At 41.4% G+C, this 19,389-nt stretch overlaps 1 protein-coding gene across 1 annotated transcript; it reads right to left on the reverse strand.

Annotated features, from left to right (window-relative positions):
* Nucleotides 1-1,216: 1,216 nt before the first annotated feature.
* rbl1 (retinoblastoma-like 1 (p107)) lies at nucleotides 1,217-19,049 on the reverse strand. Its single transcript, XM_005950063.2, has 22 exons — nucleotides 18,749-19,049; nucleotides 17,340-17,473; nucleotides 16,785-16,988; nucleotides 15,996-16,060; nucleotides 15,693-15,821; nucleotides 15,058-15,221; nucleotides 14,843-14,907; nucleotides 14,596-14,755; nucleotides 13,896-14,062; nucleotides 12,631-12,743; nucleotides 12,304-12,407; nucleotides 11,749-11,886; nucleotides 11,333-11,497; nucleotides 10,472-10,622; nucleotides 10,162-10,389; nucleotides 9,597-9,787; nucleotides 8,827-9,003; nucleotides 8,094-8,165; nucleotides 7,906-7,993; nucleotides 6,605-6,756; nucleotides 6,346-6,510; nucleotides 1,217-5,337 (listed from the first exon to the last, which is right to left on the reverse strand). The coding sequence occupies exons 1-22, from the start codon at nucleotides 18,908-18,910 to the stop codon at nucleotides 5,143-5,145; spliced, it is 3,189 nt and encodes a 1,062-aa protein (XP_005950125.1). The 5' UTR covers nucleotides 18,911-19,049; the 3' UTR covers nucleotides 1,217-5,142.
* Nucleotides 19,050-19,389: the final 340 nt, after the last annotated feature.

Genomic DNA, 19,389 nt, shown 5'->3' on the forward strand with positions numbered 1-19,389 from the left:
GACATATTGTCTAGGAAAATGTATTAAATTGTATAGAAAAAAGGGAAGCATGTCTATTATGTCATCCATTTCTACCAAAATGATGCTCAAAATTTCCAAAAGAAAAATTTGTCCAAAATGTAATTTTTGGCCTGCAGGCTGATAGAACCATTATTTACTGTAGACAATCTCTCAAGAGCCCCTTATGAAGCTGCAAGTTCAGAGCGGGAGTTCTTTGGTCACAAGCTGAATGTTTTTTCAACCTAAGAAACTAAGGGCACCACGCCCTGTTTCATCCTTCTTCTGTACACTAATGGAGACCTCAGAGTTTTAAAATCAGCACTGTGTCTTTCAGTAAGGCTTGAAAATTTCAGATGAGACCATTAATTCATCAGTAAAGGGCAGACATCAGGGGAGCAGTAGAGCTGTTTTCTCATAGAAGTCCATACGGTCAGAGCAGTCGGCCCCTGCTGGCCATTACAGAGAATGCAGGTTTAAGGCACTCCCACGGTGAGTCTTTCACACCCATAAGCTGTGTCCATCTGATAAATACAGTCTGTGTCTGTGCCTTGTTTAACAGCGTTGTATACTGTAGACCTGACTTTTGGATCTTGGATAACTGGCTGCCAGCAGTGGAAGTGAACCTACAGCGGTGATTTAGATCAGGGCGTCATGACTGTGAAAAGAACCTCATAAAGGAACAGCAGTGGCAGGTAAAATGTTAAACATCACAGGTTTCCTCTAACAGATTCTGAGCCCCTGCTCGGTCTCAGTGAAGAAACACTGGCTGCTGGTGTGAAGTCATCCATGAACAAAGAGCCGGCAGGGTGTGAGACGGTGAATAATCTCATGTCACGACGACCGGGATGCATTTCACTGCAGCCTCGGGCAAATTATCAGCACTCACCTTGTGGAGACGTAAGGTGGGGGGGGACGTGTGGCCCGTCAGAGACGCTGCACAGACAAACCACAGAGAGGATGACTCTCAGGCAGCTTCACAGAGGTGGCCTAAATACTGAGCCGGGCTAATTTTAGATCAGGTCTTTGTGTTCAGTTTACCAGGATAAAAACGATTGCATTCATGAGGATGAGGAGAATTACGATTTTCTTCTTCTCCTCACAGTGTTTGAGTTCTGAGAGACAAGCTGCAGTTTTCTCTGAATACCATTAGAGTAACTTTAATACAAAGCTGCCCTTTGTCAGAATTTCAAGGCACAGCCAAAGAGATCCAGTCACAGTCTTTGTAGTTTCGCGTCTGTACACAATCACGGTGGATTTTAAACCAAACGATTAAGATGTGATTGAAGCGCAAACTTTTATCTCTTATTCAAAGAGTTTAGCTTAATATTTGCAAACGAAAACAAACTTGGCAACATTTAACCCAGTCAGGAATTTGAAGAGATGATAGACTTATGATTGTCAAGGTCTGTCAAAGAGAAACCACCATAAATGGAATTAAAAACAAGGCACAAAGCACTGTTAACCTCAAGAACAAGAGCCTGAACGGCTATTTCAGCTGCTTTTCTGGTTGGTAGCCATCCTTTGATGAACTGGTTCATCTCATGGAAATATATACACTTTTTTTCCCTTTGAGACTCAAAGCGAGTCACGTTGTTATATTCTCCTCTGCCCAAAAAAAGACCCCCGCCAGCTTCACTTCATAAGAACTACATTCTCCCCCGTCTTTCCTTTTCTTTGCAGTAGTTTCTTCGATTTCTGCTGAAATCTGCACAGCGTGCGGTTTGGTGTTGACTCAAAATTTTCCCTGTTCAGAAAAGAGTGGGCAGCCAGCACTTAACCTGTGACGACAGTCTTCTCTGCTTTCACTGGCATTTGTAAAGTCTGGCTTTTACCTAAAGTGCCCGGCCTGCGGTGTTCACTTTAGAGCCGATCAAAATGTCAGACATTGTCTCAGCATGCGAGCCCGGAGGACAAAGAAGAAAAATACGGCGCATCTCAGCAAATCATCAGAAAATCACAACGAATATATGAAAACAGAAAAAGTGAACAAGTGATGTCTTGAGTTACAGAATAAAACTGAATCTACCAAATAACAGTTGAAGTGTGGTCACTTCCTGACCAGTGGAACCTCACCACAAGGGCCATTTAGTGGTTTTCAGGAGCCTCGACTTACATTATCCAGTCATCCATCCCTCTTCTTCTACTTATTCGATTTAGGGTCACAGGAAGGCTGGAGCCTATCCCAGCTGTCCTCGGGCCAGTTAACCTAACATCAGGTCTGGACTGTGGGAGAAGCCGGAGAAAAACCACGGCGGTGCAGGGAGACTCCACCCAGAAAGGCCTCAGCAGCCTGGTGGCCACTCACCCAGGACCTTCATGGTACTGATCACCCCCCCAAGTGACGTGAAAAGTCAAGAATTCACTTTTAAATTATTTTTAAAAATATTTTCACCAAAGAAAATTTAAAAAATGAAATAAGGGGGACACATGAAAGCTAAATTTCACAATGAAGAGTTTTATTATACAAAACTTGACTATTTGTAGAAAATACAAATATCACTGAAGTTGACGGGCGACGCCCATCGATCAGTGTTTTTAAGGCCTTCCATAAAACAACTCGACACCTTTTAAATGTTTATTTTACAAAACTTTTTTTAGCAATTATGAAAAAGCCACGGTAGGTAGAAGCTGAGAGACTGATTTCTAACACATCATAGAATAAAATCGAGTGTAGATACTACACACCTGCGTACAAAAATGCTGCTTCAGCCGAGCAGAACACCTGTAATTACAGCACAACATGGTTCAAACCACAAAATAAAAAGAAACATTAAAACTAATAAAAGACGTTTTCTCCACAGAAATCAAGTCTTCAAACAAAGAGGAGACATCTGCAGGAAGTGTAGTGAAAGACATCATCTCAAGGAAACGATACACGGTTTAGACGTTCAACTATTTCAGACATCTGAAAAAGGTTTCAGATACTTCTGCGCTTCCTTTTCTCCACTTATTTTCCTTAATACTGTTATTTATTTGCATATGTACAAAAAAGGCACCAACACAGGCAGGCTGAGAGGTCTGACCCTGAAAACTCATCTATAAAGGCTCTCTGAATCAAAAAGTGTTCACATCAGATTTCTCTGAAAGAGGAGAAGGTGTTTATATTTTGTTTGTTTTGGAAATCATGTATGAGAGGTGTGGATGATTAGATACTCCAAATATCAAATATTCTTTGAGTCTGTTAAAACAAAGAAAGGTAATTCCTGCAGTATGAGAGTTTTAAAGTGCTGAGTCACAAACACGCAAACAGCTGTCGCCACACTGAAAAACAAAGTCTGCTACTACAGCTGCTTAAAGACCAACGTCTGATCCCAGACATGTCATCAAGCTGGCTGCATGTGATGCTCAGCTGGCGACTGTAATAAATGAGACGATCACCACCAGGCTCAGTTTACAGGCAGAGTCCACAGTTTGTCTGTTTTTAGGTGGAAACTGCGACTGTGAACGACTCCATGGAGATGCGTCACGCTCGCCTGAGAATGACAAGTTACCGCTTGGCTTACAGAGTCCATTGACACAGACGCTACACCGATCGCTGTTACTGAGTGAAGCAATGCAAGAACAAGGCCGCCATATTGTTCAGGAGGCTCTGGGCTTCTAATGCTTTACGTCTGTGAAGGAAGAGACCTATGCATAATTAAAAATCATCAGAATTTGCTGAAATTTCAACTGATTTTCAAGCAGTTACAAACGCTTGAATAGGTTTACCAAATTTTAGAATCATAGCTGATTATTTTCAGCTCTGTTTTGATGTTAAATATAAAAGTGGGACTTAACCATCATTGAATCCAGTTTATCTTCCTGTCAAGTACTTTACATGAAAGTTGCAGACGAGGGATTCAGTCTGAAGAGCTGGAGTCCACGATAGTCTTCTGACTTTATCTTTTAGGAATCTGCACACAAATCAGCAGTTATGTGAACAACGCAGTGCAGGTTAACATATTTATATAGCCACAATCCAGCTACATATTTAACTTTTTAACGCTCGACCGGGTAATTTAGGATGATCACAGCTGACGAGCCAGTTAACATCCTTTATATGTCATAATAAAACTTGTAGCACAGCTTTCATAATAGTATTATAAAAGGTGTTTATCCTTCCTGACATAAGCCAACATTAGCTTATTATAATGCCAGGACATTGATTTAAACAAAAAGTCAGATTAGAGGAAGGATTACTTATTGTTATCTAATCAAACATGTTTCTCAAACAGTAAAATCTGTTTAAAAAAAAGAAAAAAAAAAGAAATATATATAATTGGTGCTTTGATTTAGCATCTGTTTCTTTGGAACACCACAGAGCTGAAAAACAACTTTGCTGTTTAGTATAATAATGTGATCCAAAGTCAGTCAGACCTCCTGAATAAGACGGCGGCAGCAGGGATGCATCGTGTAAGCCCCGATTTGGGATCTACATGTATCTAAGCACACACAGATTTTTCAGCTGCTAGGAACGATTTTAGAAACATTAATCCCTCCATCAACAAAATTTAAAACCAGAACAATTAAAACCGACCTCATTACACATCTTTTTTTTTTTTTTTCTCCAGAGGTTTGCGGGAAAGCAAAAACCCTTTCCCTGTGGAATTTCAGGTGCAATACCACAGGTGGCCACTAGGACAAACTGGCAGTAAGTGAGTGGAGGCAACTGAACAATTAAAAGCTCAAAGATCAAAAACGGGACCTCTGATTCAAGCGGATTGGTTGATTAAATTAAAGGGGCGGGATTAAAACTGAAAGGAACTGAACGTGAGTCACACCGAGGATTGAACACGAATATAACAAGCACCTCTGTGCAAAGACGTAACGCAAATCTCAGTGAGCGTTTCGCCTCTTGTGTGAGTTTTGTTTCGTGATGTGGATCAAACAATGTGATCGACAGACAGGAAGCAGAACTACAACTTGCTGTGGATAAAACAAGAAAAGCATCAATATCGCTGTGCGTTCGGTGTCTTGTGCCCTTGGATTAAAATCAAATGTGAGACATAAAACAGGCACCTTAGCTTTACGTTTCCTGAAATCAAACAGGTCTCTGTGTGTCGCTGGATTTTTCTTTTTGAACCTGAGGAGCCGTTAATCTTAATGCTTCATTACTTTCCTGGCAGAGTTTCAGGTTTGAGTTTCTGTCCCTCTGTCGGCCCATCAGTGACTCTGCCGCTCCGACACGACATCCTGGAGGCGCTTCAGCAGCACATCTGGGCTGCTGCCGTTCTCCGGACACGCCCTCTTACTCGGGGAGTCGCATGCCGACGACATCATGACGTCCCCCTCCATGTTGAAGGCTCTCTTCCTGCTCACGCAGCCCTGCCGGATCATCCGGTTGATGTCTGACAGCTCCTGCAGAGAGGAAAGGACACACTGAAGCATTGCTTCCATTTTATTTTTATAGTGTATTATTGTTAGTTATGAGTTTTAACTGCACTGTGCACTCCCAACTTCCTGAATCTGATATGCTCGTATCTAATACTGTATTATCTAACACTTTCAGATTTAAAAAAAAAGAAATTTCATGGTGTGATTCAGACAAATTCATATTTGTGTTTGATAAGAATGATAAATGTTTTTTTCTTATTAAATCTAATCTGTAGAGGATATTTTCCTGGAAGGATTTTTGTAAATCTGGGTTTATGTCCCAGCTGTACATCAGAGCTCTTAACACCCTCCCAACACACAAACAGCTATTGATAACGACAACAAACTAGTACAACACCTTTCATGTGTCCTGAGCAGTGTTTAAAACACTTTTTTAATAAACTGTGAGGCTGTTTCTACAGACCATCAACACTTTTTAAGACTTTGTTCTAGATGATGACTGATTACACTGATGAGACCAAGGACCAAGATTTAAATGAGACTAAAATTATCAACAGAAAGTTTAGGAGTTACAGGACCTTACTCGGCTGAAACGGTTAAATACAGTCTTTTAGAAGCAAATCCCACCACTCTGCAGCCATCTTTGAAATGCTTCTGGGCACTTATTGTGAAAGGGGAGAGACCCCCAACTATAAATTCACAAGAATATTAGAAGCGCCTGCATATAATCATCACTACAATGTGAATCGAAAAAGATGACTAAAAAGTTTTGGGAAGTTAAACAACATTGAACAACAGACACTTCAGAGAAAAGTGTAAAACAACACATTTCTGTATCCCAATCAGGACGAGTGATACAACAGCTATGAAGCACAGAACTGTTTCATCCATTTGACTCAGAGTCTTCGATGGATGTGCCGTCCTTTACAACCTTATAGAACTAATGGCACATTGTGTTTTATCGCAGATACAGCCCGGTCCTGTTACAGAGACTCTTTGGCGCCATGTGTGTGAGTGACAGTGTGTTCTTGCCTTAGACGGGCTGCTGTTTATCCTGTAGGTGTAGGAGTTCGGCGTGAGACAGCCTGCTGAGTTCTTGTGAGGGGAGACGTAGAGCGAGTGTCTCTGAGAGATCCGGCGAGGAGACAGAGGCTGAGCCCGGACCGACGGAAACGGAGAGAGAGGAGGAGCGTCCGCCTGGAGGAACCGACACAGCCACGTCAAACAAGAACAAACATTCACCCACGCAATAATCTCGTTACCTTGGAGACAGGTAACGGCAGGAGCGTACCCGGTTATCGCTGGTGGCGTATCGCAGAGCAAAGCTCTTCATCTTCAGGACGTACACAGTGTTGTAGAACTGGATGAGGTCACCACGCTCTTCCTCCCCTCCTGATTGGCTGCAGTTTAAGTTTCCCGAGTGCTGATTGGTTTTCTCTGCAGCTGAAGAGAAAAGCAAATCAACGGTTTTGAGTAATTTATCAAATATCGAGCTCCACTTTTTCCTTCCTCATATCATCAGCTTTTCAGCCAGCTGCTTAAAGTCCTGCTTTTCTATCACCTAACTACATCGTTAATTTCCCTCCACTGTTTCCTCTTCCTGTCATATAACTAAATAGTGGGTTGAATCAATTTTTTACTTTGGGTGGCATAACACAAGCTCTAGTATCTCCTCCTTCGGTCTGATCATACTCGATGTCGTGTTTTTCCTCATGTATTAAAACAACTTTGTCATTTCTCTATTTCTTTATTGGGACGTTTTCGTGCATATTTTCAAAGCACTCGTGCCCCAGAATTAGACTGGTCAAATCCCCTCTGATGAGTCCTAATATGGGACCATAACTGAAATAATGTTAAAGCTAATTAGCATTTCTCTCAGTTAATCTAAGGCTGTAGGTTCTCAGCTGGAAAAGGGGGAACTGCCTGATCCAGGTGGGGAGGAACGAGTAGGTGCTTTAGGTAGAGGAGATGAAGTCTAGCTGGGTGTTGTGCATGAGTGAGGGGAGAGTGAAGCCAGAGAGCTTCAGCTGTGGGCAGTGACCAGTGACCTATGGATGGTGTCTGGAAGGAGGAGCTCAGTTGAGACAGTTTGAGAATCTGAGACGTTTCCAGGTCTTAGTCAGATTTATCTACTGCAGTTTAAGTATTTTATGTTTGTACAGCATGAGTGTTGGCTGCTGGGGCAGATGGAGGTGGTAGAATACACACAGATGGATGTTCTCAGCTAATACATGTATATTTTTTATTCCCCTGAAGATAACACTATAGACTATATGTCTGATGAAAAGCATAAAAAAAGATGGATAACGTGTCAGCCATCAGAGCGCCATCTGTAAAAAGTTTACCTGAAGCTTTCAGCGTGTACAAATACATAAATAAATAATAAATAATAAAGAGAGAATCCCTGACTAACCTCAAACATCTTAATAGGTTAAATTCAGATATCACAAACTGCTGTGCAGAAGATGCTGCCAGTCTTTAAATGCAACAACTGATTAAAAATGTTCATGAAATACGGCTGCCAATAAACACTGCTGCTTTGATGCTACATTAAAGGAAGTCATTATGAAACATATGTCTGTGAGAGCTTACATTCTCCACCCGAAACAGGATCCACCTCCATGTTTTCATCAGCCAGCTGCTCTCTGGGAGTGCGACGCAGTAAGACGCTGCGGTACACCTACATGTATAAACACAGAGTGTAAGAGTGGAGCCTCTACAAACATAACATTACTGATTAAGAGAATCAGTAATTAGCTTGTGTTAAAGGGGTTTCTCACGTGGCTGTTGGCCTGCGGCTGGCTGCGGTAACATTTCATGATGTCCTGGAAGGTGTGAGTGTCTTTGGTGATCTACAAGGAAGGACGGAAGGAAGGAAGGAAGGAAGGAAGGAGTCAAGAGATGTACAAACAAAATTGATTTCTTAAACTAGATGCCCTGATCCTTCAGGTAAGTTGTTCTGGAGAAACATCACGTTAGTACACAGGTGATTCTAAACTCAGGTATCCTTACCTCTGCTACAAGCACATGTTTCTTTTGTTCTAGTAGTTGAATTTCCAGCAGTGGAAAAGAAACTTGGGCTCAATTATGAAAAGAACAAATGAACAGGATACATACACACTACTGCGATGATGTGACACAGTTGATGCTGCTCAAACTTTCAGCTGGGCTTCATTTGCAAGGTTAGTAACAGCCTGCATGTATTAAATGTATTCTCCATCGGAGAAACTATACTGACAGCTAAGACAGCTAAAGGATAAAATGTTGTGAATAAACTGTCTGCTTTTCTCTGGCTGACTCAGCCTGGCTTTCCTGCACAGGTCGCTGGTCACAGCAGCTGTCAGAAACACATTTCCCTCCGAGGAGAAAAATCATGATTGAGAAATTAGAAAACAGTGTTAAAATGCCAGAAAGACATTTCCCAGCAAGCCAGCGCAGCAGCCTCAGGCGGTTTAAAAACAGCTGCCATACATTCTTCTTAATTAAATGTGAAGCTTTTCTCCGGGTTCTCACTTTGGAAATGATGTAAATGCTGCACAGCAGCAGCTGGTCGAGGTGCCGGTCCTTCATCAGATCGGTACAGTGGACCAGAGAGTGCTCGAAACAAGTCCAGATTTTCCCTCGCAGATCGGACGAGATGTCCAGCTTCACACACAAATCCCTCAGACGTACGCTAGCCAGGTGATACACCTGCAAGGGCAGAGGGACGAGATTTATATGTCCTGCCAATTTCACAATTGATCATTTCCAGCTGCTGTACAAGTAGAAAAATAAAATGTCAAAGATAAATGTATGGAGGGCAGTGGCTAATGCAGCTCATGTTACTCGAGTAAACATCTTAAAACTGAAAAGTATTTAGTTCTTACTTATTTTCATATTCAGAGAGAATGAAACTGTATTACTCTAACCACTAGTGTAATGCATGACATACAAAGTTCTGATCAAAGATCTGAAAGAGACATTTTATGTGAACAAAAATACAAATAAAAAAGGGCTCTGGTTTTTTTTTTTGAGCGGGAAGGAGGAAAAAGAAGTCAAGAGATTAAATCTGAATTGTTGGTTGTAGCTCTAGTGGGATGTTTATCATCTAAACTGGAACCTGTATTATGTTCTGCACATTTTAAGGTTTATTTATTAACGCGTTTCTTTCCCAGACAAAAAGAGTAGAGTGATCAGGTTATAGAAACATAAAAATATCAAATTCTAAATTCTTAAATTTATAACTAGAGATTTTTATGAAACCAGCCTGTCGTAAAATGTCACACTCCTTTCACAGTCCGTACCTTCCTGAAGAAGAGAGCGAGTGATCCTGTGCGTCTCGGTCGTCCATTTCCTGCTTGGGTATCAGAGGTCGTGGCAACGGCGGTGGGCCGGCTCGGGGAGGCGGTCAGCAGGAACTGAGCCGTGATGGGAGCAGAAGAATCACACGGCTGAACCGGGATCAGCGTGATGGTGCGGTCAGTGTTATTTGTACCTGCAGATATTCCCACAAACAGATGTTTAGCAGGAAAAACCAACTGCCTGAACGTTTATGTGGACTTATTTTAGCAAAGAAAACTATCAGCATGTCAGGGATAGAGGCTTAAATCCATGTCCAGCATCAGAGCAAGGTACTAACACCGTCTCAGTTTGAGGGTTTGACCTTCTTCTGTATGGAGCCTGAATACTCTGTGTAAAGAAATGCAAATGCGAGTGCTCCAAGTCTCTGTTTTTGGTGGCAGTTCAGCTTATTCAGTGCCAGGGAGGTTTAAAAAAAGAAATAAATAAAAAATATGTAATTTTATCCTGTTTTGGCTGATGATGCAACCATGACAACAGTGAAACAGGAATGGTGTAAGGTGTAAGCACCTGGCAGTGGGATACTCAGGACGGTGGTTTGTGTCCCCTGTCCTGCGATCTTCAGGGTGCTGCTTGTGCCAAAGGTCAGCCTCTTTGCTGGAGAGGACATTGGGCTTAAGCCGGCGTTCAGGCCTGGTGACGGAGCTGGTGGGTCATCACCGAAGAGACGCCGTTTCGCGCTGCCAGCTGCAGGAGAGCTGTACCTGTCATGTACGGACAGTGGAGAGGGAGGCACATCTGGAAGAGGTGAAGAGAAAACAAAAAATTTAACATTAAGTTACAAAAACAACCTGAAGACCCGCCCGGCTTAGAGACCCACCTTTACGGGCGCTGCCCAGGCCGCACCGGAACTCCCTGATGCGGGGATGGATGATGGGTGAGAGGGCCACCATGGGCAGGTGGGACTGCCCTCCACTGACAGAACAAGATCCAGAAGCAGAACCTGAGTCAAGACTGGAGGAAAAATTCACCTGCAGAAAGAGATGAGATTTAGTGTTTATTGAAGACTTCTCCAAACAGAGTTTTACATGTTTTTCTTTCCTACTCTTGGCTCTTCATATCAATTAGAGTGACACACAAGCCCCGCCCACCTGTTAGTTATGAGTTTTAACTGCACTGTGCACTCCCAACTTCTTGAATCTGATATGCTCTTATCTAATACTGTATTATCTAACACTTTCAGATAAAAAAAAATATAGAGAAATTTCATGTTGTGATTCAGACAAATTCATATTTGTGGATGATATGAATGGTAAATGTTTTTTCAGCTTGAAAGTTGACAGTTACAGGAAAAAGTAACATTTCCCCCCCATAGAATTGATGATCTCAGGAGCTGCACCAAGTTCTCAACATGTGATTCATGCAAAGCTGCTCCAGTAGAGTCCAAAGATAAAATTATGAAGCTGGAAATTAGTCTAATAGCTCCCACTTCAGTGATTTCCTATGTAAATCTTTCTTCACTTGCCTCTTGGCCTCATAGTCTTCACCAGTATCGTGTTTATGGGACTGATCCTCTTTATGATGAAAAATTAGACTTGAGACATTTTATGTTTATTAAAATTTCTATTTGAGCCTTTAGAGACAAATTATGCAAAGCACATTGAGAGAGCTTGTATTTCTAGACAGTTTGGAGGTTTTTATCAATATTATAATTATTATGGATTATGTGTGTTCCTCTGACCTCCTCCACTGTGGGAACCTTGTTCCCTGCAGCCTGCAAGGCGCTCCACAGGGCAGAGTCTGTGGTCCACGCCCTGCACTCCAGAACCTGCTCCTCGATGGAGTTCAGATGTTTCACCATGTCTCTGGACAGGCCCTCCTCGGAGCGGATAAACACCTCGATCACCTGTGCACACAAACACACTAAATCAATCCAGAGTGGTGAAAAACCCCAAACTGCTTGGGGAGAGGACAGGTTTTATTTACTCATCAATCCGGAAACAGGAGCTGTTCATTTAAACATCTGTACTGCATCTGGTTTAATGACTTTAAGCAGATGCAACACAGATGGAAATTGATTTTAGTGGTCTAGATATTTTTTTTTTAACCCTTTATTCAGCAAAGGTTGTGTGTGTGTGCGCTCTAAGCATCTATTACCTTAAAGAAGTAGAAAGGAACCTGTTTGAAGACACTGATGATCCAAGGAAAGGTCCTCTGGGAGCTGTAGGCGAACAGCACCACCTCCAGACAGCACGCAATCAGGGAACAGTGGAAGATATCCTGCTCCAGCAAAACCTGACAACACAAACACACCTTTAAACTTGAGCCAGAGACTCTACAGACATCTGTGTTAGCATTCTTCTGTGTTTTCACTACAGTCTGGCTTGCTGCCCGGGTTTTGGGGGTGCTCGATATAAATTAGCTGCGTCTTCGATCCATGCATCTCATCCAGTAGTTGACAACTGCATAATCATTTTTGTGACTGACATATGAGTGAGAAACACTGAGTCTGATGCTACTACGCAACATAAATTTATATTTAATTATACACACAGGTATAATTAGAGATAGAGATACACACAGGCCTCATCAGATGAGGAATGATGTCAGTGTTGTGTGGAGAACAATCTACGTTGAGGTAGGATAGTAAAAATGACTTGTAGTGTGCGAGTGGCTCATTATTGTATGAAACACGCTCTGACTGCTGCTTACGCTCATGTCTCTGCCAGGCAGCCGTTTGGTCTCCTGGACCATGACGTTCTCCAGGATCTTGTAGTAGAGGATCTCAGCCAGCTTTAGACGGTTCTCTGCAAAGTCTGGAACAAAAGACACACATGCATTTATGCTTTACAGGGATTTTGGTGAGTCTGACAGCCAGCATAGTTTAATTAATACTATTTTAATTCATACTGCAGAAAAATGATTCAGTGATCGGAGTAGAAAAGTGCACAACAGTGAGATTCCATTAGTCATCACCAAAAACCTCTCGTCTGTTAAAAACTGAAGACACCTCTCCTCAAACCACCGTCTGTGTTCTACCTATATGAGAGCCAGGCGTGTCCTCCGAGTCGTTGGTGTAATGTTCTTTGAAGGTTTGTCCCAGTGTCTTCACTCGGGTCAGTATGGACTCTGTGGGGTCTCTGGAGCAGGACCTTCAATAAGAACAAAGGCAAAACAAATGTTTTTACATTATTGAGTATAGAAAACACCACAAAGGGACTGAGTGATACTGGTTTCAGGATCATGCGTCTTATGAAAAGCGCATTATTGAAACATTTGTTTCTGTAAACTCTTGTGTTATTCTTGGTTATGTCTCGTGCTTTCATCTACTGGAGGATGTAACTGTGACTCAAAAGAAATGTTCAGAGGATTTTTAATGATTCAGAAATATATGAAAATAGATCCATGGTAACTGAATGCTTACAGTCCATTTCACTAATATTCAAACTCTTATTGTTTTTTTATTTCTCTTAAATGATACATGAATTGCCACTAAATATTAAATACTTAATAATAATATTACTACTACTACTACTACTACTACTACTACTACTACTACTACTACTAAATATTAGCATTTTTTAAAAATCTGTCGGAGAATTCAAGCTTTTCAAGATGAGGATTTTCTCATCTTACATTTCCCTACCAGCAGGCTAATCAGGGTGATGTTGTAGTTATCTACAGTATCATTCAGCTGAGTAATGACACTTTTCATTGTGTAGTACAATGGACCGCAGCTTCAGTGTCTTACACTGCAGCTGATAACAGATATCCTAATCCTCCTGGCACAATCACACCAAAACAAACCGGTTCATTTCCTGCTACACTGAGTTCATTAGCTAGCAACTGGAGTCCAAAATGGTAGAGTAGCAACAGGATGCTGGTGAAACTTACATATGGTAGCATTTCATAAACAATTTAAGAAACTCCTACTACATGCACATGCCCCACATTGCTCTGACCCCTCCCACCACAAGGTTCAAAGACTCTACAGACAAGAGGAGGTGGGGATCAAAGAGTCCTGCTCAAAACACCCTGACAGAAAAACTAAAAATGACTGAGTCAAACAATTTTACTCATAAAACCACAGACTAATGATCATGATTGAATCACTTTTTCCTCTACTCTTTACCCACACTGTTAAATCTACAGTATACAGTCTTTCTCCTCTAATTTAAATGTATTCCTTTCACTATTTTCATGCTCAAGATAAGTACAGTACAGTACGAGTCTGAAGTTTGGACACCCTTTCACTGGTGCTGTAGTTCTGCAAAGACAAAAAAAAAAGAAGAAAAAAGACTGACTTGAAGATCTGCATCAGATGGTCACTGGGGGCCGTCCTTAAACCAGCCACCATGCTCTGCAGCCTGCTGACACTCTGTGTCGCCGAGGAGACGGGAGTGACGAGCAGGTCCTTCTCCTTCAGGTACACTCGTCCGGTCAGAGGGGTGGAGGGGGCGAGAGAGGCAGACTGCGTAGAGAGAGGGAGAGAGTAAATTTCCTTGAAGTAACACCACAATGGTTTTTTTCCATCTCTGTGACTTTTTATTGAGTTCGCTGATCCAGGTTTGAATCAAAGAAGGATCACACTTTTTGTAGTTGAGCTTTAGATGCTGCTTCATATCAGATCTACTCCTTTGTTGGCTGCTTTTAAATCCGTCCTTAAAGACAAAATAGTTCATCCTGGGCTGGGCCCATTTATTCTTTATTTAAACTACATTAAAAGTAAAAGCAATGGTTTTCCTGTTATTTCTTTTATTTTCTTACTAATTTACTAACATTGGTCAATAATTGTTGCTTTAATACAAACTTTATCAAATGGATTTTGCATTCACCTCGCACTTTATTATGAAAACCTCGATTATTTAAATCGAAAATCATTTTTTCTTCTCAGTCTTTTGTTTGATTTACTGGTGACCTGGTATTTTCTGGCAGGTGTTTCAAATCTTTTGTTGGTGACTATACCTTCAGTTTGTGTTGTTAATGGTGTGTGTGTGTGTTTACCTTCTCCACATGTTGCTGCAGCTGTTGGCTGGCAGGTGGCTCCTGAACGATCTTCCTTGGAGTTCCGATCTCCTCGTCGGCATCGGCTCCCAGAAACACTCGCTCATCGAAGTCTCCCACCGTCAGCACATACTCCTCATACTCCCTGTTTATGGCTTTACTGCAAACACACACAAATGTATCTACATTTCTAAAACAGAAAGAAGAGGGAAGAGCACAAGCTGTTTTCTGTTCTCTTGTTGCTCACTTGTTATCGATGAAGTTCTGAGGATCCAAGAGTTCAGTCAAAAGCTCATCGTGACCTTTCAGGATCTGATTGGTGAGAAATGTGAGGTAGCAGCAGATTGGAGGGAAACAAAATTACTGCTTGAAAAAAATAAAAAATAAATAATGAAAAAAGCTGGAAAAGAACTGTAATGATTAAACACATGTATGCATATGTTTAGGATAAATCGAATGCACCTGTTTCTGAAACAGCTTCTGTATGTAAGGTTTGAAGTAGTGCTGCTTGATGCCTTTCGCCTCCACCACCAGCCCGTCGTGGAGCTCGCACAATCTCTCCAACACACATGGAGGAGGCTCATCAGAGGAAATATGTCCATCAGCACGGTACGCAGCAGGCAGACCTGCACACAGACACACAAATAAACCAATGTACTGTGAGGGTACTGGAGCAACAACAGCCTGTTCCAAAAAGCAGGTTTAGTGAAAACTCTGAGCTACTCGATCCTAAGATCACGTTTTCTGCTTGATAAAACCTGATTTTAGATTTTGTGATCCTCAGCTGCTCAGAGTTTATTCCCCAAACTGAATTTCCCGAGAAGCTAATCAGTGTCTCACTGTACAAACGTAAAACACTGATCATATAAAAGGAATTTGTCATGTTGTGATTAATCGCCCTGATGTAACATTTCTGATCACAGCTGTAAAAGTGTAAACAATGATCAGCTGTTTAGGAAACAAAAACCTGAGGAGTTAATCAATGTAGAGCTTTCTGGGAATGCATTCTGGAAAAGATAACACATAACTGAAAGTTTTAAAAATCGGTCTTGCAATTAGTCTAAAAACGCTTTGAGACAACCACACAGGTCCCCCACCTCTGAACGTCGGGTTGATGAGGTCTTTCTTGTTGGCACAGAGCAGAGCATTTCCAAACACCAAGTCCAGACAGCAGAGAAGCAGGTGGTACGAGTTCACCAGGTCATCCCCAATCATACGGAAGTTCCCTTCACAAACAGAAACACACAGTTACATCATGTATCACGGCTGTAATGAATAATAATTATTTTAGTAGCTGTATTTAAAGAAACTAAAACGGAGAAAAAAATTTAGCACATAATTATTTGTGTAATCAGTTATTCGAAAATGTAAAGTGTCCTTTCAAGCTTAGTTGTGGGTACCTTTAGTGTAGACAAACAGAGTCCAGCAGAACTTGAACACATCACTGATGTGACAGGGCAGCCGCCTGCAGACCCAGAGAGAGGACACGGTCATGCTGTGTGTATTGACTAAATGTGACAACAAGAATAAAATCTCTGCATTTCCAGACTGACGGCTGGTGACTAAGTGTGTGGTCAGAGTAACTAACGAGAGGCAGAGATGGTATGAGACAAGATCACAAAAAACAAAACAAAAACGACCCTGTGTCCAAAATCAAATGTGTTCTATCTTTCTGGTATGAGCTGCTGTTGACAGGAGGAAAGCATACCTCTGATAAACAGGAGAGCTTTTCAGAGAATTTGTCCTTTGTGATGTTCGTACGGCTACATGAATTAACCAATTACAGCATTAGTGAAATTTAGGACTAAAAGGACGTCCTGTCCTGTCCGGCCTTAAAGTCACCAATAAAGTGAATTTGTAAAATTCACAGAAGCTTCTGCTAAAGACAGCACGTGTTTAACATGGAACTACGCATTTAAATAAAGTGAAAATCCCTTTATTATTATTGCTCAGGTGCTTTTTTACATGAAGCTCTAAAATACATTCACTACAAAATTAAATCTATAGTAAGCAAATTTATAGCTAAGCAGTGTCGAAAACTGAATGTACTTTAATATAATTTGCACTGCAAAGTCAGGCATCAGAGGGATTTAAAGCAAACACCTTCAAATTTAAATCTTAATACTTTAGATATAGAACTTTACAAGAATGTTAACCAAGGGTTAGACCAGCAGCTCCGTGTGCGTTACCTGTGCTTCCTGCTGCGTGGTTGCCGTGGCGGGTCGGTTCCCTGCGGATTCTGAAACATGTCCATGAAGATGGGTTCAAACTTGCGGAAAATCACAGTGGAGACCTCAAAGTTGCGTTCCAGGCGCTCCATTCGGAGCCTGAAGTCCTGCGAGAGCTTGGACATGTCGGCCCACTTCCTCATCTTGGAGAAGAACTGGATCAGACTGAGGAAGGGACAGAACAAGCAGAAGTGTACATGTTCAAACACAAAACAATGGAGGATAGGCTCCCATTAAAACTTAACTGGAAATGTTGTTTTTAAAGGATTTCAGTTTGTAAATATTCATCGTTTATGGTCACATTTTTCTACAGATAATACAAAAAATCTTTCACTTTCTGTGTTATCTGTAAAGAAGACACTGAATCTGAGTCTTTTCTTCACCATCAGTCATCTAAAACCAGGTAAGTTACCACCTCATAATTTATTCGGCACACTGATGTTTTCACTGCTTTCTCAGTTACTACATTTTTCTTAAACTGCACAGTCAGGTCGCGCAGAGCTGACAGAGATTCACCTGAGTTTCGAGGAGCGAAGAATCCTGGTCAGCGAGACACAGTTTCCCTCCATCAGCCCTTTGCCCACTGTGGGAGTGGACCCCTTCCTGCAGGCTGAATACAGCGAACATGCCAGCCAGTGTACAACATCTCCCTGCAGAGAAACAGCAACACAACATTTACACATCTGTCTTTGATACATAACATAAACAGAAAGCTTTGTGATCAAACAGCTGCGTGATGCACAATCATATTCATCTTTTTAGTCAAGAAACATTAAACTGATCAGAAAACACTTTGCTGTTACAGCTTCAGAAATATGAATTAGGAATCAACATTATACTTATAAGAGTGTGTCTGTGTTTTTTAAAAATATCCTTTCCTGCTTTTATCCATGTTTTAATTTTTGGATTCTACTTAAGTTTTAATAATAATAATAATAATAATAAATTTTATTTAAAAGCACCTTTCAAAACACTCAAGGACACTTTACAGAACAAATAAGACAAGCATAAAAACAGGAAATGAACACAATAATGAAATAAAGTTTAAGAGCATGGAGTAGTTACACAGAGTAGGCTATCTTTGCATGACTCACGGTTTCAAATAATTCCCATTTATTGTTTTTCATTTTATTTTTCAATAAACAACATTGCCATGAATTTTATGCATTTAAGTGAATAAAAAAAATCTAAAATTTCATCAGTGGTGCATCCCTATACCACAAGCACTCTTTAAATTACTGCACAGCTTTACCCACCCACACTAGTATACAAGAACAGGCTTGACATAATCAAGTCAAGCGTCTTTATGTTTATAAAAAAAATTTCATGACCAAGGTCAGTGGTAACAATACGTTTCCCCCTTTTTGTTATTCAGTCCAAACCCTGATATGACCAAAGACTGTGGTTCTGGACAGTAGTTACATTCAATAAATAAAATAATTATGATTACTCTAGTGTCTACTTTATCAGAAATCACAGCAACCCAAACAATAAACAACATATGACAACAACAGCTCAACAAAATAAATGCCAAATAAATCTATATACGCTGTCTTTAGTCTCTCATCTATTTTTAGTTTATTATATTGTATATATTTAGCTTGATCCAGCTGATACCTGCTGTAGCACTAAAGCTTCCCTTGGACATTAAGTATTTTTGCATTACAGAGGCTGAAACCAGGGGTGACTCTGACACAGGAATAAATCAGCACGATCATTTTACTGGCAATATGATTAGTTCATAAACAGTGGCGATCGACTAACCGCTGCAACTCCAGCGTGGAAAGTAAAAACAGAGCCCTTTAACTGCTGTATTCGTGTCCGGGTCTAGCATTCACTACACATGAAAATTAATCTACAGTAATGAGCTTAGCAGGAGTCTGACTCAATAAACAGCTACTGACTATTTAGAGGACATTATTCACCTCCAGAGTATATGTATTCCATATGGCAGTAAAGTTGTCCATAGCTTCTGTGGCCGTCTGTTCGTCCATGTTCAGCTCCTGACACAACGTCTCCAGACTCCTCCGCACCGAGCTCTCCTCCATCCTGCTCGACTCCGAATCCGAAGACTCTTCGCCCCGCATCCGCGACAGGTATAATTTCAACCTGAGTTCAAATCTAAAAACCAAAACACAGCGCCCCTCTTTCCCACTGCCAAACAACACAGCCCACCAACTTGTTCAGGACACAACAACTTCCGTTATCAGTCCCCCACAATGCAGCGCGTTGGCGCGAAAACTTCACGACCTGGACCAATCAGAGGCGAGGGGAGCGTCGGTCCTGAGCTGTTCGCCCAACCCCCTGCCACAAGCTGAAAGCTCGTGTTCAGCAGACGCTCTGGCTCTTTGCTTTCAGCAAATTAATGTTCAATTAATTTATTTTACATTTTGATTATTGGTAGTGATGGGTAGATGAGGCCTCGTGAAGCGTTTCAGCACATTCCCCAAACTGTATCGATACTGAGTCGACACAGTGTTGCTGTTTTGCTCCATACTGTCACCTGCTGGACCTTAAGTATCATTGCAGGCAACTTGCTTGAGACTCACAACAGGCACTGATTCAA

This window comes from Haplochromis burtoni, unplaced genomic scaffold, assembly GCF_018398535.1.
Source record: "Haplochromis burtoni strain Fernald_Lab_line unplaced genomic scaffold, NCSU_Asbu1 Contig_737, whole genome shotgun sequence".
NCBI classification, from domain to species: Eukaryota; Metazoa; Chordata; class Actinopteri; order Cichliformes; family Cichlidae; genus Haplochromis; species Haplochromis burtoni.

Excerpts from the sequence above, each read along its gene's own strand:
- rbl1 (XM_005950063.2), bottom strand. The coding sequence starts at position 18,910 with ATGCGGGGCGAAGAGTCTTCGGATTCGGAGTCGAGCAGGATGGAGGAG. Across the intron at positions 17,474-18,748 it reads GGAATACATATACTCTGGAG|GGAGATGTTGTACACTGGCT; the intron begins GTGAATAATGTC and ends GTTTCTCTGCAG. Across the intron at positions 8,166-8,826 it reads GCATTTACATCATTTCCAAA|ATCACCAAAGACACTCACAC; the intron begins GTGAGAACCCGG and ends CCTTCCTTGTAG.